This window comes from Mustela nivalis (assembly GCF_964662115.1).
Source record: "Mustela nivalis genome assembly, chromosome: 6".
Taxonomy (NCBI): Eukaryota; Metazoa; Chordata; class Mammalia; order Carnivora; family Mustelidae; genus Mustela; species Mustela nivalis.
Window position 1 is genome coordinate 88,009,354 of NC_139025.1, and position 21,479 is coordinate 88,030,832.

Sequence of the window (21,479 nt, forward strand, 5' to 3'; positions counted from 1 at the left end):
TCCAGTTAAGAAATGGGTAGGAATAGAAATGTTTCCAAAGACATCCAGATAGCTAATAGACACATGAAAAGATGCTCAGTATCACTCATTATCAGGGAAATATAAACCAAAACCATGAAGAGATATCACATCACACCTGTCAGATAGCTAAAATTAACACAGGAAACGAGATACTGGTGATATGGAGAAAGGATAATCCTCTTAGACTACTGTAGAATGCACACTGGTGCAGCCACTCTGGAGAACAGTATGGAGGTTCCTCAAAAAGGTAAAAACAGAACCACCCTATGACCCAGCATTTGAACTATTATCTATTTACCCAAAGACACAGAACTACAGATTCAAAGGGGTACATGTATCCTTGTGTTTCCAGCAACATTATCAACAACAGCCAAACAAATGTCCATCAACTGATGAATGGATAATGATGAGGTATATATACAGTGGAATATTACTCAGCCATCAAAAGAATGGAATCCTGCCATTTACAATGACATGAATAGAGCTAGGAATAAGTCAGAGAAAGACAAAAACCATATGATTTCACTCATGTGGAATTTAAGAAACAAAACAGATGAACATAAGGGAAGATGGGAAAATAAGAGAGGGAAACAAACCATAAGAAAACAACAGAGAACAAGCTGAAGACTGATGGGAGGGATGTGGATGGGGAATGGGCTATATAGGTAACAGGCAATAAGCAGAGCACTTGCTATGATAAGCACTGGGTATTATATGTAAGGATGAATCACTCAGCTCTACTCCTGAAACCAAAATTATACTATATATTAACTAATTAGAATTTAAATAAAAATTTGAAAAGGAAAAAAAAAGAACTAAAAAAATATTTATTTTCCAGTGTGTGCTAGAGAAGAATAAAAACCAAAAATGACTGAACTTCCTGATCAGTAACAATCCTACTAACTTTACTGTCTATGATTCTCATCTTTATTAGCTTCAGTGGATACTAATTCTAATATTTAATTTTAATATTATGATCAAGAAAGTACCTCAAGTTGTAGGTTATGGAGGGGTATAAATATAAAATCTGATTAGATGCATTTTAGTGGTATACTCTTCCTTTTTTTACATTTCATTTTACTTATTTGTCAGAAAGAGAGCACATACACAAGCAGGGGGAGCAACAAGCAGAGGGAGAAGCAGCATCCCTGCTGATGGAAGAAAACTGATGCAGGACTTTATTCTAGAACTCCTGGATCACAACCAAAGCCAAAGGCAGACACTTAACGGACTGAGCCACCCAGGTGTTCCTGGTGTAACTCCTTTCTCCATGTTATACTACTGAACAGACAACTATTTTGACACTTCTCAAAATAGTATGCAGAGAGGATACAGATAGAAAACCTACAATTTAAGGGTCAACTGGGTGGCTCAGTTGGTTAAGCATCTGGTTCGTGGTTTTGGCTCATTCATGATCTCAGGATCCTGAGATTAAGGTCCAGTAGGGCTCTGTGCTCATTGTGGAGCCTGCTTAAGATTCTCTCTCTCTCCCTCTTGCTACTCCAGCATGCACAGGAGCTCTCTTTCTCTCTCTCTCTCTAAATTAAATGAATAAATCACCTTTTAAAACCCTACAATATAAGAAATTTAAAAATTACAAAGGTGCATTCTGTACTTTGATCGATCACTATAAGTAACATCACAAAAATTAACATTCATAAAGCATTTTAAAGCTATACTGTAACTGTCACTTTTTGTTCTTATACTCTTTTGTTGTGTAGATCCTCATGGAATCATTTGATTAATCTCCACCAGAATCATCATGTTAAGTTGCTAAAATGAATTATAAACATGATTTTTATAATCGTTTCCTTTAAATCAAATATATTCAGTATTCCAAATGCATTTTGTCATTTGACTGCATCAAGTCATCTATTAAAAGGAGTAAAATGTCATCTATTTAAATGGATTTTTCTTTGGGGTGTCTGGGTGGCTCAGTGGGTTAAAGCCTCTGCCTTCAGCTCAGGTCATGATCCCAGGGTCCTGGGATCGAGCCCCACATTGGGCTCTTCAGCGGGGAGCCTGCTTCCCCCTCTCTCTGCCTCTCTGCCTACTTGTGATCTCTCTATGTCAAATAAATAAATAAAATCTTTAAAAATAATAATAATAAATAAAATTTAAAAATAAAAAATAAAAAGGAGTGACAGTTATGTGTAAATGGCTTTGGAGTGAAGGATTAACTGAGGTAAATCATGTTTGACATAGAGCATGTTTGACATACAAAGTGTTTAATACATCTTAGCTTCTGTCCAAAATGGTATGCTTTATCAGTTATTACAGTATAAAGTACACTTAAAAATATAAGTCTCTGAAACTAATATAACACTGTATGTTAACTATACAAGAAAATTTAAAAATTTTCAAATCTCTTCTCACTCAAAACCAACCTCTTACCCAAAGAAAGAAGCAGAAGAAACCACACCTAAAAAAGACAGACTGCCTCAGCAAACTAGTGTCACAGCAGGACTTGTGATTCTCTACCACTCCAATTCTCCTTCCACTAAATCAGTATGCCACAGATTTGTTTTGACATTCACTACCACCATCAATTTTTTACCTTAAATGCAGTACCACATTTTTAACCAAAAAATACTCCTGAAAGGTTTTTTTATCACTACAGCCAATTTAAAACAACAGCAACAACAACAAATCACAAGACATAAATAGATGATAACTATAACATTTAATACAGTTTGGCTTTTACTGTATTGGCTGTCTACCAGAGACTAAGGCTGATAATACTCCTTCCTTATTAAACACACACACAAACACACACACCTTTTTTCTTAATTAAGATGTAGAAAGGAATAGCTTGTCATTTAAGCTAAAATATCTTACATACCACACTTTGGAAGAAGCTTATCTACTACCTAGCTAAGGTAGTATATTTCTTCAATAAACTGGCTAAGATTGAACACAGAACATGTTATTGTTTTCAAAAATTTGCTGGGATTGAGAGATTAGAAATTCTCTGGATCTGTGCTATCTAATACAGGAATTACTAGTTATATGTAGCTATTTAAATTAAAATTTTAGTTCCTCAGTCCCACAAGCCACACTTTAAGTACTCATTAGCCAAAGAGCCACAGAGTGGCTCCCATACTGGACAGGATTTACAAACAAAATCTTTCTACCAGTACAGGAAATTTCACTGGAAATGATGGATGGATTAGATTCTTAAAGAATTCTAGTTAGGACGAAATGGTAGCAAATGGACATAAGGAAAATTTTAGGGGAGAAAAAAGTATATTTGAGTGAATTAATAGAACCATTTGGAAAGAACTGTGAGAGACAATGGATTAAAAGCTGGTGGTAAAAATATATTTTCCTTATCTACAATTCCTTTATAGTTGGATGATTTCGAAGGCTGGAGATGTATTAAAGCAGGCAGGAATCACTCCACAACTAAGACAAGAGTTGTTACTGCAAATGAGGAATGAATTTAAAACTTAAAAAATAAGGTTGAGAATGAGGACATACCTTGAATGCATACTGCCAAACACTTAGTGCTTACGGTGTACCAAATACTGTTTTAACATATGAGCCTATGAAAACTCTTAAAATTACCTCAACTTCATGAAAATAGAGCTACTCTATGACCTAGCAATTGCACTATTGGTTATTTACCCTAAAGATACAAATGTAGTGATCCAAAGGGGCATGTGCTCCCCAATGTTTATAGCAGCAATGTCCACAACAGCCAAACTATGAAAAGAGTCTAGATGCTAGATGTCCATCAACAGATGAATGGATAAAGAAGATGTGGTGTGTATACACACACACAATGGAATATTATGTATCCATCAAAAAATGGAAATCTTACCATTTGCAATGACATGGATGGAACTAGAGTATATTATGCTATGCAAAATAAGTCAATCAGAGAAAGGCAATTATCGTATGATCTCACTGATATGAGGAATTTGAGAAACAAGAAAGAGGATCATAGGGGAAGGAAGAGAAAAATTAAACTAGATGAAACCAGAGAGGGAGACAAACCATAAGAGACACCATTTCAGGAAACAAACAAAGGGTTGCTAGAGGGGCAGAGGGTGGGAGACATAGTGTATCTAGGTGATGGACACTGGGAAGCATATATACTATGGTAAGAGCTGTGAATTGGGTAAGACTGATGAAACACAGACCTATACCCCTGAAACAAATACTACATTATATTTAATTTAAAAATTACCTCAACTTCATTAATAAAGCAATAAGGCAAACATGCTCAAATAATAGAATATTGGTATCTTTTTAACATAATGAGTCTTGTATAATGAACTCTCATTTACCATTCCCTGATCAACTTAAAAATGTTAGGAACTCTCTCCTTCCCCTATATGATCTCAACATCCTTGTGAAGTCATTGTTTTGCTGCAAACAGTATCTTAAAAAGCAATTTTCCTAAATCATTTGGTATACCATTCAAACGTTCACAATCCAATTTTAACTATGCAGATATTTTAGAAAGCTTCCCAACATATAGATTATATAATAACATAGCTAACACACTACTTACATAGATTTCATGTGACTTCCCAAACAGGGCCAGGCTCATTTTCCCCTAGGTTTCTTCCTTTCGCTAAGGTTTTGCTAAAAACCTCTTATTTTTCTGTGTGCCTTCTGCTTTACCTCCCTCTTCTATTCCAATCCTCTAGAAAACCCTCCTTTTCCCAAGTAAATTAAAACTCACCTATTTATTTACATTTTTCATGAAGAAGTATTTATGGACAGGGAAAGATAACTGTGCTCATTAGCACAGACACTAAAACATCTAAGTCACATAGGTAAATAGTAAAACTGAGACCAGAATCTGAGTTTTCTTTTCTTTCTATGCAGCTTTGCATATTTTTAGAGTGCCAATTAGCAAAATTTTGTTCTTCCTAATACAGGTAATTCACTGTCTATATAAACTGTATAATCTACCTAATATTTTTATAGAAACATTATTTTTTAATTTAAGATCACTTCTACATATTGTTGCCTTTATAATACTTCTACTATAAATAAGTGCAGAAAAGAAAATTTTTCAATGGGTAATTTCCCATTGTTTTCCCAGTTTCCCACAGTGTATATTGTTTTTGTATTTCAGAAAGTTTTTATTAATTTTTCCTGGATCCAAAGGTTCCCTACTCGTTTGAAAATGGCAGCCACTATAATTACAGGATATAATCATGCCCTCCACCCAGGAGCAACACGCTGATGTACCTCAAATGCTGCCTCTCACCAGAATACACTTCCTCCCAGGAATGTGCCACATGAGCTAGACACATAATGGCACAGGATATAAATATGCAAAGATATGATAGTTAAAAAGCTTTCCATCTAATATAAATAATTAGAAGCATTTCATACAGGAAATACGACTATAGTACTGATTAAAATGTAAGATTTACATAAATCTTTGAAATCGATTGCTAGATTTCAAAATAATTTTATACCTTTTAAAGACTGCTTTGGAATGCATTCCCTTACCATTTGGAACCCTTCAGTGAAGAAATGTGAGAAGCAAGGATGTAACACATATTATCTATAATTGAGCTACAGCAATTCAAATCTGAATTCCCCTGAAATTCCTCACAACTCGACCTTGAAATGCACTCCCCTGAGGATTCTATGCCTTCCAATATTATCTCTTATTTTCATGAAATAATAAACTGAACATAAATGTAAATCTTTAGTACCAATAGAAGCATCCTTCGAGTACAACATCCCTTACGCACTGTAGTTCAGAAGAGGGAATTTTTTTTTTTTAAGATTTTGTTTATTTATTTGACAGAGAGAGAGATCACAACTAGGCAGAGGCAGGTAGAGATGGGGGGGCAGGCTCCCTGCTGAGCAGAGAGCCTGATGCAGGGCTCGATCCCAGGACCCTGGGACCATGACCTGAGCCAAAGGCAGAGGCTTTAACCCACTGAGCCACCCAGGCGCCCCCAGAAGAGGGGATTTTTAACTACAAAGTCTTGACCAGCATTATGCTTTTATACAGAATAGGAATGGGCCCAGGGATAAAGGGGAGCGGGAAGTACAAGCTTGCAGTTTCAGAATGACTAAGTCACAGGGATGATAGGTACAGTATAGGGAATCTAGTCAGTGGTATTATAATAGCAGAGCAGGATGAAAGATGGTCACTACACTTGTGGTGAGCATGACATAACATACAGAATTGTTAAATCACTATGCTGTACACCTGAAATTAATGTATTAACAAAGTTTGCCCACTATATCTCAATTTAAAAAAAAAAATACAAAAATCCTCTTGTGCCATCGCAGTTTGTCTAAGTTGATCTATGAAATGATGTTTGCATATGAATGCATGTATTATGTACTTATGACTGTCACAGTCAAAAGTTTAAAAGCCTGTTTCAGGGGTACATGCTCTGGAGTCTTTACCAGCTATATAATCTTTGTCAAGTTCTTTAACTTTTTGCTAAGCCTCCATTTCCTCATCTTTGTAAATGGAAGCACAGTAATTATAACAATGTTGAAATAGTTGCTGTGAAGACTAAATCCACAAGATAATTTTAAGATGATGCTGGTAATCACTCAAATATTAGCTGTCACTTAATTATGGGCTGGGAGCTATATAAAAAAACTGCAAGATACTAAAAAAAAAAATGGAATCTAAGAAGTCTGAGAATGAATTTCATTTATAAATAATCTACAATACTAAAAAAAATGTGAATTTTTGGAAGCAGCAATTCATAACAAAATTTTTAAAAACTTAATATTCTTTGACATATTTATTGCTCTCCTGTAAATTCATCCTAAGAAATTAATTGAAAAGAAAAAAGCAATTACATGTAAAAAAAAAATAGCTCATTACAATGTTATTTACTTATTAAGGCAAAGAGTTGGAAACCAAGTTTTCATGAATAAGATAATGGCTGTGTAAACATACAGTACAACTAGATGAAATATTACAAACATTAAAATTATATTACTAAAAAAACTATGCATAAGTATGAAAATTCTTAGTATATTAGGTGAAAATGAATAAACATTTGTACATATACTGTTAAAACAAGTAAAAACTGTATGTATGAAACTAAAAGCAACTGAAAATTGTGCTTTTTTTTTTTCTTTCCTTCATTCTTTGAGGTAATTATTGTTCCTTGTCCTTACCCAAACAAAGAAAAGTCAGTATCTTAGTCCATTCAAGCTTCTACAACGAAACTCCACAGACTGGATAGCTTACAAACAAGAGAAATTTGCTTAAGAGTTCTGGAGCCTGGGAAGTCCTAGATAAGGCGCCAGCATGGTTGGCTCAGGGCCTTCTTCCTAGTTCATAGTGGAAGCCTTTTTGCTTGTGCCCTGACATGGCAGAAGGGGCTAGGATCTCTCCAAAGCCTCTCTATGGAGTCTTGGAACTGGGAAGGCACAAGGGCTCCAAGCTCAAGATTTAAGCTCCTGGGTGGCTCAGTAGGTTGGGCCTCTGCCTTCGGCTCAGGTCATGATCCCAGGGTCCTGGGATCCAGCGCTGCACCAGGCTCTCTGCTGGGCGGGGAGCCTGCTCCCCCCCTGTCTCTGCCTGCCTCTCTGCCTACTTGTGATCTCTTTCTCTGCGTCAAATAAATAAATTAAAAAAAAAAAAAAAAAAAGATGTAAGCTCCTGCCAAAGGCCCCACCTCCTAATATCATCTTTGAGGGTTAGGATGTCAATATGGACTCCCAGGAAGATGAATATTCAGACCATACTAGTCAATTACAAGGATTCAGCTCAGTTTCACTATTTTCTTCCTACTATCTAGTTAAATCTATTTGAGACAGGATAAATGCAAAAATGGGACTCAAAGTTATCCAGTAATTATAAGTCAAACTACTTTTTTTTTTAAGATTTTATTCATTTATTTGACATAGAGATCACAAGTAGGCAGAGAGGCAGGCAGAGAGAGAGAGGGAAGCAGGCTCCCAGCCGAGCAGAGAGCCCGATGCAGGGCTCGATCCCAGGACCCTGAGATCATGACCTGAGCCGAAGGCAGCGGCTTAACCCACTGAGCCACCCAGGCGCCCCTCTCTCTTTCCTTTTTAAAGTGTTCAAAATAGGGAGTTAAAGAATACCTTAATTTGATATACTTATTAAAGTTATCTGGTATATGTTCTCAACTTTTACTAAGTTAATGAAGTTTGGGTTTTTGGATTAAATAATTCTCAAGAGAAAAAGTATATATAATTTTCATCATATTTTTAAGTTCCTGATTTATGTTCATTTAAGACTTTGATTCATAGACACCTTCAAATTCCTTTCTAAATCAAGTTTCAGTAATTATGTATCTAAAGCAACTATTTTTATTAATAAATTAGTTTCAGATTAATAAGCTAATAAGGCTACATGAAAATATAAACAGATTTTTGCTTTAGTTGTTGGTGACTAAAAAGAACATTATGTTTACAGACCTTTAGCTGCCCAAATTAAACTTAACAGACTAAATTCAGAGCAATGAACTGCTAATAGATTTAGCCCATCTCACCTCTTAGGTAGAAATCTTAAGTTTGATTATAGCTGCAAAAAAGTAAATGTCTACATCTTTAATAAGCCGAAAAAATCTTCCTCTCTACCTTCTCTCTCACAAAAGTAGATTTTATATCTTCCATAGGATGCTATTTTTCTGAGAAGGAGAACTTTTTCCACTGAAATCAACAGAGAGATGTCAAAGCTATTTATACTTCCAAAATATACCTCATGTATTAAAAATTGCTTTAATTAATAAGCTCTAGAAATATACTCCTTATGTAATTAGTTGTATTAAGTATCAAATAAAAAACTGGCTGGAGTCAGGTCTTTGCCTTATATCTTGGCCAACACTAGTTACTAATCTAGCTACCTCTTCCCTCCATTTTTTGATCAGAACATAAAAGAAAATACTCACAACACAGATTTGTTATTTTTTGCTTGTTGGAATTTTTAGATTTTAAGTTCTTTCAAAAAGCTCCTTCTTTAACATTTAATTTGAAATACAATTTTTCAGGGTGCCTGGGTGGCTCAGTGGGTTAAAGCCTCTGTCTTTGGCTCAGGTCATGATCTCAGGGTCCTGGGATCGAGCCCCACATTGGGCTCTCTGCCAATGTTGTTGGTGACTAAAAAGAACATTATGTTTACAGACCTTTAGCTGACCAAATTAAACTTAACAGACTAAATTCAGAGCAGGGAGCCTGTTTCCTTTCCTCTCTGTCTGCCTCTCTGCCTACTTGTGATCTCTGTCAAATCAATAAATAAAATCTTTAAAAAAAAATAAAAAAGGATTATTGACCTCCTGGAAAAATTGTTTCCTCCTGAAAAAAATTATATATATTTTTTTAAGATTTTATTTATTGATTTGACAGACAGAGATCACAAGTAGGCAGAGAAATAGGAGGAAGCAGGCTCCCTGCTGAACAGAGAGCCCGATGTGGGGCTCTGGGGCTTGATCCCAGGATCCTGGGATCATGACCCAAGTGGAAGGCACAAGCTTTAACCCACTGAGCCACTCAGGCGCCCCAGTAATCCCTTTTTAAAAGTAACCCTACCTTGGGCTAAATGAAATTGAGCACTGATTATTTCATGAACATAGTACCTTTCTTCTCAAGAACTAGAAGTTCTTTTTAATATCCTCTTATCTCTAATCAAAAAAAAATGTTGGGGGGAGGAGGAGGTTTACTTTAACATCCCTTGAAGTAGTGACATATTATCCTGGTTTTACAGATGGAGAATCAAGCACAAAGACATGTTATGTGATTTGCCAAAGTCTTAATGAGGCAGTCACCAGTAACTGCAGGACCCAAGTTAATCACAAAATTGTAATTTTAGTGAATTTTGTTTTGAAAAGGATTTTCTGATTACAAAAATACAAAACCTTCTCCCAAAGACAGTATAAGGTATCTGGATAAAACCCTACAGTATCAGTCAATATCTTGGTTAGCCTCTCAGAAAACCTTAACGTTCTCTCATTAAAATCCAAATCTGGTTAATTTATTCACATGTCTATCTTCCTTTCTCTAACTCCCAACATCCCTAGTTCCCAACGTCCTTATTCAGGATAAGACCCTTACTACATGAGATCCTATCATTTCCAATACTCTCAACTCTTCCCACAGCTAAATAAACCTTTCCCTCTCTTGCCCTCCTTCCACTAGCACCCTCCATCTTCAACCTCCAATTCTAAAACCTTTATTCCAGTCTCTTCAAATAGTAGAAGCAGACGTCAGCATTCATACTTGCACTCTAAGTCACTCAATCCACACACACATTAAACACATTGGTGCTGCCTCAAGATTCCTTTCCACCTCAACTCCTGATACCACCAACCTAACAACTTAAACAGCCATATTAACCTTTTTCTTTCTTTTTTTTTAAAAGATTTATTTACTTATTTATTTGACAGAGATCACAAGTAGGCAGAGAGGCAGGCAGAGAGAGAGAGGGAAGCAGGCTCCCTGCTGAGCAGAGAGCCTGATGTGGGGCTCGATCCCAGGACCCTGAGATCATGACCTGAGGCGAAGGCAGAGGCTTTAACCCACTGAGCCACCCAGGCACCCCAATATTAACCTTTTTCTATAAAGATCCTGGCTCCTCTATTGCAACAACCTTTTCTACCTTAATATTCTCTCATCTATCATTACTCTGGAGTCTATCTTTTCTGATCAAATATCTATTTTTCAATTTTTCCCACTTCTACATGCTCTTTAACTTTACCAAAACTTCCAGTCCCCAGTCCCTTAAAACAGCCGTCAGTTCTTTGTGTCTATATATCACTCCAACCTCACTTTTTTCTTTAAAATCAAGTCTGACTGGCATACATACTCGCATACGGTATGATACAAACACAATGCATTTGGATCTCAGTTCTACCATTACTCCCTTTTGTGGCTGTGGGCAAGTTACTAAACCACTCTTAAGTCTCAGTTATCTCCTCTGTAAACTATGGATAATACTTACCTCACATGGGTCATTAGGATTAAATCTAGCACAGCATATGACAAACAATAACAAAGTCTGAGAGACTTCTCTTTCCTAGACTTTGTTCTACCTTTTACCCAAGCCTTCTGTAAATGTTTTTTCTCTTTCTTGCATCACCTCAACAATAATCTCAACTCCCAATTTTCCCCTGAATGTGTATAGCCGTACTCTTTTCTGTCTCTACTTCATTACTTCCTATTTTGTCTTTAATACTCTTCCTCCAAACTCTCCTACCTATCAAGCATTTTCTATCTTGGGATGCCAGGGTGGCTCAGTTGGTTAAGCCACTGCCTTCGGCTCAGGTCATGATCCTGGAGTTCCAGGATCAAGTCCTACATCTCCTACCTCCTTGGGGAGTCTGCTTCTCCCCTTTCAGGCTCTCTTTTCCTCTCTCAAATAAATAAATAAAATCTTTTAAAAAAGAAAAAAAAAAGGATTTTCTATCTTTTGTCTCTCAAAAACATTGCTGTTTCTCACCATTCATCTTCCCACTACTAAAATATTCTTCTTGGGCAATTTACCCCTGGTTCAACTATTACATATGTCAAAGACATCACCTCTAACTCTACCCTCTCAACCTTCTTTGGAATACCAAACCTATATTTAATACACCTTATGAGACATCTTCTACCTTGATGCTTAGAGGTAGGCAAGTTTTAAAAGGCCAAAACTGAGATGTTTTCCCAATAAAAACCTCTGCCTCTTTCCACTTCATTTAAAAGCATCAAGAGGCCCAAATTTAAAATGCTGAAGTCATCCCACACTCTTCCTACTCATCCCTTCACATCCAGTCAAGTAATCATCTGACCATCTGAACTGCCCCACAAACTTATCCTCAACAGTTTCAAATGGACTATTTCCTGCTGTTCTGACTTGGTTATTACATCTTTCTCATCAACTGTAGTTCGTTCATCTTCTCCCTCCAATCAACTGCCCAAATGAATCCCAGCATTCAGCTTTTTACACAAATCTGGGATCACTGCCTCACTTAAATTAGTAGTTCTGCACTGCCTACATGAAAAGTAGTACTTAAACTGGTACTTCTCATTAAGTATCCTTACTGACCTAAGACTTGCAGTTGGGAGTGAGGAAGGGTAGCTCAAAGAACAACTTTTCTTTGAACTCAGTGCATTGTCTGAAGTATTAATGAGGACCCTGTTCAAAAATATCATCGCTGACCAATTAAAATAAATTTTTTCATCTTGTCAAGACCAACTGACTTTTGGGGCACCTGTGTGGCTCAGTTGGTTGAGCACCCTACTCTTGATCTCATCTCAGGTTTTGTTTTTTGGGGTTGTTTTTTTTTTTTTTTTTTTTGACAGAGAGTGAGAACGCATGCATAATCACAAGTACAAGTACAAACACAAACGGGGAGGAGCAGGCCAAGGGAGGAGAGGGAGAAGCAGGCTCCAGAGAGCTGATGTAGGGCGGATGTAGGGCTTGACCCCAGGACCCTGGGATCATGACCTGAGCCCCAGACACTTAACCCTCTCAGCCATCGAGGTGCCCCGCTGGCTCAGGTCTTGATCTCAAGGTGGTGAGTTTGAGCCCGATATTGGGCTCCTGCCTGGGTATGGAGCCTACTAAGGACATGACAAGACAGGAGAGGGTAGGATAGGAGAAGAGAGGGGAGGGCAGAAGAAGAGAAAACAAAAACTGAATTTCAGCAGCTTCTTTCACATTCATCTTGTGGGGGTCATGCTCCAGGGCTAGCCATCACCCTTGCCCCAAGGTTGCTGACAAAACTTAAGCATAAATCTAGACTTCTCACAAATGCCTCCAACAGTCTTTTTTTTTTTTAATTCAATTAACCAAAGTACAGTACATCATTAGTTTTTTATATAATGTTCTCTCCCACCACTCCTGCAAATAAGTATATCCAAAAAATTATTACTTTTCTCCTAACTTTTCATTTCCCATTTCATGCTTGTTCTTGTTTTGTTTTCCCCTCCTTTCTTGAAATGCCCTTCCCTTTCCATCATCCTTATCTCTGGCCAGCTCCTAAAATTTGACCTTTTCTGAAGCCTTCCTTCACACAACTCCCACACTGCCATCCGCAGCCAGGAATAATCGCTTTCTCCTTGAGCCTTGAAGAACTTCATATACAGAACACACATCACATTTCAGACGGATCTAGTTCCCTTGCTGGATAGTGAAAGCAGTTATCAGGTTTTACCTATCTTTGCATCTCCAGGGCTAAGGAAAAGTGGAAGTACCTAGAAGCCACTCAAATGTCACTACACTGAAATTCTTGAAGAGAAAGTTACTAATGGTATCTGTCCTGAAAAAAACTAAAAAATCCATATAATTCAAGCAACCAATATTCTGAAATGCTTTTACATTTCATTAAGAGTGCAAACCCAAAACTGACCCCTAACTGCAAACTCACAAAGTCAATGTAATTCACAACAACAAAAAAAGTTTGGTGACTTTATGCCACAACTCTTATACTAAAAGCTATCCTAAAGTTGACCAAACCCAATACCATCTTTTTAAATGAGAAATATTAAATCTAGGGGTGCCTGGGTGGCTCAGTGGGTTAAAACTTCTGCCTTTGGCTCAGGTCATGATCCCAGGGTCCTGGGATCAAGCCCCACATCGGACTCTCTGCTGAGCGGGGAGCCTGCTTCCTCTTCTCTCTTTGCCTGCCTCTCTGCCTATTTGTGATCTCTGTTAAATAAATAAATAAAATCTAAAAAAAATATATATATATATATTAAGTCTAAAATTCTAGGAAGTAGAAAAGTACTATAAATCTACATTTATGAACATATACTATAAATCTATAAATTATAAACATTTAGTTTCATATTATGAACAGAGACTGAATGACAACACTGCACTTCTGGCATTTAAGACTGTATTATTTCTCTTCCTTAATCTTTATATGTGATAAAAATACATCAATTTTCTTATGTTGATCCATTAATGCAGTCTCAAGATAAACCCAGTCTGACTATGAAGCTTTGTTTCGTATTTAGTTCACTGAATTGGGTTTGATTTGCTACTTCTTGAAAATTCTCAGCCATTATCTCTGAGTATTTCCTCTCCTCCATGATCTGTTTTGGAACTATGAGCTGATACGTTGGACTTGTTCCTTTAACTATTCATGTTTCTTAATCTTCCAATTTTATAAACTCTATCTTTGAGTTCAGCCTCTTGTCTATAGCAGAAGATTTTAACCTTTTGTGTCAATAGTCTTCTTTGACTGACTGAAGGCTATGGCCCCCTTCTCAGAATAATATTAAAGGCCTAAAACAAAATACATAGGATTACAAAAGAATCAATTATACTGAAATAGCTATCAAAATATTTTTAATTTTGACACAGCAATAGCCATGCTTTATTAAGATACACATACGCTCTACCAATGGTTTAATAAAGGTAACTCCATTTATTTATTTATTTATTTTTAAGTAAGCTTTACACCGAAAAGGGGGCTTAAACTCACAACCCTGAGATGAAGAGTCACATGTTCTTCTGAATGACCCTGCAAGCCGTCCCTACAATGACTCAAAGCACTATTTCAATAAATCTGTAACAAATGAACAGCAACTGAACCATAAGGAAAAAAATCTAACTTATTGGTGTTACAGGTTGAATAGTATCCCTCTAAAAAAATATATGTTGTGTTCAAACCCTCTACCTCAGAACATGACCTTACTTGGAAATAAGGTCACTACAAGTGTAATTTATTTAGAGGGGGTCATACTGGAGTAGAGGCGGCTCCTAATCCAATAAGACTGGTATCACATGGCCGCCTGAAGACACAGAGACACACAGGCAGAACATCATGTGATGATGAAGGCAGGAAATGCAATCAGGCAGCTGCAAGCCAAAAAATGCCAGACTGCCATCAACCACCAAAAGCCAGAATAAGGAAGGATTCCCCTACTGGTTTAATAGGAACGTGGCCCTGCCAACACCTTGATATTCGACTTTCAGCCTCCAAAATTGAAACAATGGATTTCTGTTGTTTTAAGCTATCCATTTTGTGGTACTTTTTTACATTACAGCAGCCCTAGGAAACTAACTGCTCTCACAAGTATCTCTAATGCTGCTATGGTTTGTTGGAAATTCTGTCAATTATGAATGTAAACAAATTTCAATTAGAGATTAGCAAAAACACTCTTAATTCTAAGAACCCTATGTCTGAAGCAATTTAATAACTCGGTCTAAAATCCATTACTAATGAACTATGTTTTAACAAAAATAATGAACTACATTTAAACAAAAATACATGAAGAGCTCTTTTTCATCTCAAACCATACTGAGTGCCATAAAAACATCTCAGGGATCTGTAATGACTTTGGCTGTCAACTCTAAAATGAGATGCAGGGGCGCCTGGGTGGCTCAGTGGGTTAAAGCCTGTGCCTCTGGCTCAGGTCATGATCCCAGGGTCCAGGGATCGAGCCCCGCATGGGGCTCTCTGCTGGTCAGGGAGCCTGCTTCCTCTTCTCTCTCTCTGCCTGCCTCTGTCTACTTGTGATCTCTGTCAAATAAATAAATAAAATCTTTAAAATAAAATAAAATGAGATGCAGCTCAGACATAAAACTTGTCATAAATAGTGAATTAAATCTAACTATCAAAGAATGAAAAAACTCATTATCTGAGTTAACTTCTTAAACTAATTACGTGTAAAATTATCCCTTAGTCTTAAGTTAATATGATTAGTATGAATAACCAAATGAAAAGACTTTTGACACTTCTTAGCCAGTAAGTAAAGCATGAGAGAGCTGGTCTCTTGTTATTCCTTTTAGAACTACTAAAAGTAGTATATTCCTTTTAGAACTACTCAAGTTGGTTTAAGCCCAATAGTCTTTTGCTCACTTATTCATCCAGGGGCCATAGTTTTTAAAAGATAAAAAAAAAAAAAACAGTACAAAGTTCTCTACATGTGAGGTATATACATTATCAAAGACATGTGGCTATTAAGCCCAAAATAATAAAGTCTTAAAAGATTATGAATGGGGGCACTTGGGTGGCTCAGTGGGTTAAAGCCTCTGCCTTCGGCTCAGGTCATGATCCCAGCCAGGGTCCTGGGATCGAGCCCCGAGTCGGGCTCTCTGCTCAGTGGGGAGCCTGCTTCCTCCTCTCTCTCTCTGCCTGCCTCCCTCCCTATTTGTGATCTGTCAAACAAATAAATAAAAATCTTAAAAAAAAAAAAAAAACGATTATGAATGTACTAATTGTCTCCAAATTTTTTACCTCGGCCCTTCAAAATTCATGCTTTTACTTCAGTATCCTACCAGATCTCTACTGGAAGACTTTCATTTGCTTAAATATGTCAAAAACAACATAATAAAATTAATCAAAAAAATCATTAACAAATACATATGTTTGTCTATCACTAAATTATTTCAGGGTAATTTAGTACAAGAAGGACCTCTAATGATGCTTAGTTCAAATTGCTCAAATGAAATGAGCAAACTGAGACCCACAGATGCTGCACTTGTCCAGAATCACAGAATAATTAGTGACAGCTAGGACAGAAAGGGATCTCCCAATTCCAAGTCCAATGCTCTTTATGTTACACCATACTACATAGAAACTAGTTAAAAGTTATGTAAATTATCTGCAAAAGCCTTTTGTATGATCACTTTAATTCTATTCATAACATGATATTTAAAAACAGTCTGGTTGCCCAAAACCTAACAAGTTTTGGGGTTTGGGGGTTTTTTGTTTTGTTTTGTTTTAGTTTTGGGGTTTTTTAAATCAATATTATTTTACCACCCAGAGCATTTTAAAAATGGGAAAAGGGTTTCATTTCCACCTTTAAATTTGGCAAAAATGTTTTCAAAGAGAACTGGACACATATTTGAAGACATAAGCACTGTCATGTGAATTTTTCCTTTCTAGAGAGCAATATAGCAGAAAAAACTTAAAATTTACATCTTCTTTAACTCCATTCCTAGACTATCTTAAGGAAAGAGTAAGATTTGGATGATGACAGAGCTAAGGATCAAATGCAGCACTGTTCAGTAATAACAGAATATCCAACGATAGTAGCCTGGTTAAAACTAATGTATGTTATATACTGAACATAAAAACTATGCCATTAAAAACTATGTTCTGGGGGGAACGCCTAAGTGGCTCAGTCATTCGTTAAGCATCTGCCTTCTGCCTTCCACTCAGGTCACCATCCCAGGGTCCTGGGATCTAGCCTTACATTGCTTCTATCTCCACCACTCCCGATTCTCCCTCTCCCACTCCCGTTGCTTGGGTTCCCTCTCTCTTTGTCTCTGTCAAATAAATAAATAAAATGTTAAAAAAAAAAAGTAGGGGCGCCTGGGTGGCTCAGTGGTTTGGGCTGCTGCCTTTGGCTCGGGTCATGATCTCAGGGTCCTGGGATCGAGCCCCGCATCGGGCTCCCTGCTCCGCAGGAAGCCTGCTTCCCTCTCTCTCTCTCTCTGCCTGCCTCTCTGCCTACTTGTGATCTCCGTCTTTCAAATAAATAAATAAAATCTTTAAAAAAAAAAAAAAAAAGTATACATGTATGTACATAAAATAATACAGAAAAAAGCCATCATAGTGCATGGTACATAGTAAGAAGCCAATAAATAAAAAGGATTCATCATCAACATCACTGGAAAGGTTTGATTACAGTATATCAAATGTTAAGACTTGTTATCTGAGAAACAAATACACAAATAAATTATTATTACTTACTCCCTTTAAGGACTATTTTGTACATTATCGTAAATTACTACTTTTGCAAGAAGGAATTTTTTTTTAATTGACTCTTTAAGTTAGTTCCAGTTATTACTGAAGGATGGAAAAGAAAAGCAGACTTTTACAAACCCTTCCCCAAATTTGGCACTGCATAAGATAAAGTCTTACATATAATAGATCCTTCATTAATTATTGGTTAAATATACACTCACAATCAACTTTTGAGAGCTATCTCTCCACACCAAACTCTAATTTCAAGTAATATAGTATGTATTAGAGGATTTCAAAATGAGGCCTCTAAAGGCCTTACTAGATTTTTCCACAATGGTTACCTAGAAAAAGTTACTGGTTTCCCAAAATATTGGGTGATTTTCAGTCTTTAAAAAGTTGAAATCAGGTGAATAACATTTAAGTGTTAAGAACAGTCTCTAATGTAATTAAATTCCTACTGATTCCTCCTAAAAAAGGAAAATGAAGGTAAAAAAAATATATATGAAAGGCCCAGATAAAATCCATATTATGGGGGAATTTTACTATGCTGAGGCTTTAAGTGTGTCTGCCATAACACACACACACACACATATATATATATATATATATATATATATATATATCTTTTGTTGTTTCTTATTATATACAACTATAAGTAATAAATTACCTCTATTAAAGTATTAAATTAACATTTATATAGTAAAGATAAGATAAATTATTGGAATAAAAACTACATTTCAAAGGAGTTCACACTTTGTGGCTTAGCTAATGAACAATGTTGGCTCTAATAAAACTGATTACCAGATAAACACATCATTTCCTAAAATTTAAAAAAAAAATTTTTTTAAATAAAACCTCCAAGAGTTTGTCCCCATAACATCTCATTAAAAAATACATATGCTAAAATATTTTTTACTGTTCTACCAAAACTAACATAACAAAGCCCTAGGGAATAACTTTTTAATAATGCAGGAGAAATTTGTGAAAAAAAAAAAAACAGAATTCTAAATGTCTCAGTGAATGAGGTAATCTCCAAGGTGACCTATATCAAAAACTTTTAATTTTTTGAGTTTAAAAAAAAGGTAACCCTCTCAACTTGCCTTTTGGTGTCTCAAATCCCAACATCTTTGGGATTAAAAGTACTGGGAATTGTTTACTGATTTTCAGTGTAAGAGCAGTATCATCCACCAATATCACTAATGAAAAACCTGCATCCTTAATCTGCCCACAAGTATTAGAAAAAGTCTATTTAGAAACAATGTATTTTATGCATGTGTCAATTCACCTTCCCTCATTTTTCTATTAGATGCATCCAGAGAGAAAATATTAACATTTTACTTTAAATATGGTAATTTGTCTTTTCCCATCTCTAAAACAGAATTTGACATTTGATCCAGTCTACTTTCTTAAAAGATACCAGTAAAAATTATCGTCCTTCCGTTCAGGATTTTTAGCAGTTTTTCCCCTAAGTGTTATCTGAGATACTTCTTGATCTCTCTCAAAGTAGGTCTAATCTGCGGAAGGCAGTGAGACAGTGCACTGCACTGTGAATGGACAGCCAGGTATTTTATGAATGGAGGCGATCACGTGATCCCAGCACCTCCCCGAACTGATATTTCCCACATAACTGTGTCAACATTCTGAGAATAGAGGTAGTTGTTTGTGTGTGCGTATGTTTTTGAATTTAACCTATAACTTGTAATTCTCCTTACTTCCTGATCTCGAAAATCTATAAGAAGACAGACAGTCAGGCTTTGAATCTTTGTCCTGGGAAATCCTTTCAAGATGTCCAAGGTGATGGATGTTTAATTATTTTTTTATGAATGAAGAGTGTGCTATGCAAATGAGGGCGATTCACAAAAAGAGAGAGAACATGGCGGCCACTTCTGCTTCTAGACTGCACTGACACTGCAGCAATCTACCTTCTCCCACACCCGCTCATCAGAAGAGTGTGTTGGGGGTGGGGGGGGGGGTGGAGGTTTGAGGAGAAACGCTGTTTGGCATTTCTCAAGCTATTTTATGTTAAACAGGCCTAGGCTTTGGATTTTAAAGTTCTCTGAAAAAGGTCTGACTCGAGGAATGCACTTTATTTAAAGGAATGCATCCTAGGACTAGTCCTAACTCTCTTAACTCTTTCCAATCCTCCAAAGATAAACAAAACTTGAGCTTAATTACAAGAGAACGGACGCAAATATTCTGCACGAAATTAAATCCGGTCTCCGTAAAAACTGTTACCGCACCATTATTCTTGCAGGCAGCCGTTACCTTGAAGCAAAATATTTAAAAGGCAACATATTTCGTTTGGAAAACGAACCGCCCAAATAAACACAAACTTAAACCATGACACTCTAGAAGTTAATGAATGAAGTCATCAACACATTCAGCAATGTAAATACTGTTAAACCAAGGTAAACGGTGTTTCTCAATACAGCCGAAGGATATAAATTAACATTCAATATTCTTCTATGCCCCTGATAAAAGCATGCCCAGCATTCGCAAAGGTAAAACGTAACAGTTCAATGTCTCCCACACTCCAGGTGTCCTTCGTTATTAAATTCTAAAAATGTTTCCCTAGTTCCATTTTCTACATGAAGCTTACAGGTCATAAGTTTAAAAGGGGGGAGGGGGGAGGTTTAATCGGTATTTAAGAGTCACTGACTCATCGAATTAAGATTCAAGAGCAGTTTGCTGCAGGAGGTGCTCCCACACATTAGTTTCCAAGTAAAATAGCTATAAAAGAAGCAGGATAGATATTCAGGGTATATGGACTGGTAGGCTAAAGTGAAAAAGGGCAGGCCAGGGGTCTTCGAGGCAAACAAGTTAATTTCTACCCCGCCACCATCCGTCCACATTAGTCCATCTCATAGGCGTACAATTGCCATCCCACCCCAACACTCAATACCCTCCCCCAGAAGTAAGCAACTGAACGCGCAAGGGGGGGGGCGGGGGGGCTGCCATTAAATGGCTAAAGAAATCAAATGTTATCTCCAGAACAAGATGCACCGAACTCTCCAAGCTTGCAAGCTTTCCGGCACCCAAGTCTCAGAGGGGTCGGAAGGATGGGGGGGGGGGCTACTAATCAAAATCAATGAGGCGCTTACTCGTTGTCAGAAGTCGCCGTCTCCTCGCTCATCTTTCCCTCACCGCGATCCGATCTGGAGATGGAGGAGCAACAGCAGGCGGAGGAGCAGCAGCAGCACCGAGGGGCAGGAGGCAGCGGCGGCCGGGGGGGCGCGGGTGCAGCGGCTCAGGGGCCTCACCATGGTGGATGCCTCACCCGGAACGGTGCCCCCCCAGCCGGGAACCCCGGCCACCCCCGCAGGGGGGTGGCGGCAACAACCTCCGCCGTGGCGACCCCAGCCTCTTCCTCCGCCTCAGCGCCCAGCCAAGGGATCCGAGGAGGCCAAGGAGGGTGGGTGGAAAGGAAAAAGGGCAGAGGGGCTGCGAAGGCTGACTGGAGAGCTGCTCCTCCCGCCACCGGGGTGGAGCGCGGCGGGGTCCGGCCAGGAAGGAGCGGGCGGGCGGAGAACCCGGGAGCAGAGGCGGCGCTTCCCTCAGGGATGCGGCGAGGAGGAAGCAGAGATCCGTTCGGTGGGGGCCGGCGGGAGGGTGCCGAGCCCAGGCTCCAGGCGGCGGCGGCGGCGCGGTCCTGCCGGAGCCCACCCCACCATCTCCCACCTCGCCGCCGGCTGCCCGCTTAGCGCCGAGAGGCGGCCGGGGCGGTCCTCAGCCACGCGCAGGACCGGGGCGAGGGGCCTCGCGGCGGCGGATTCCTCCAGACACGCTCCAGCCGGGACGCCTCCAGGAGGGGGAGGAGGGGGCGGCGGGGAGCGTGTGAGGCCAGGGCAGGCAAGCCGA

General features: G+C 38.1%; 1 protein-coding gene across 1 annotated transcript in view; it reads right to left on the reverse strand.

The window, feature by feature from the left end:
- SPRED1 (sprouty related EVH1 domain containing 1) overlaps positions 1 to 20,851 on the reverse strand; it is a gene marked incomplete at its 5' end in the record, with an annotated part of 112,443 nt that extends 91,592 nt beyond the window's left edge. The window contains one exon of the mRNA XM_082733694.1: positions 20,723 to 20,851. Within this exon, the coding sequence (XP_082589820.1) occupies positions 20,723 to 20,754 (32 nt within the window). The remainder of the gene's footprint in view (positions 1 to 20,722) is intronic.
- Between the last annotated feature and the right edge of the window lie 628 nt (positions 20,852 to 21,479).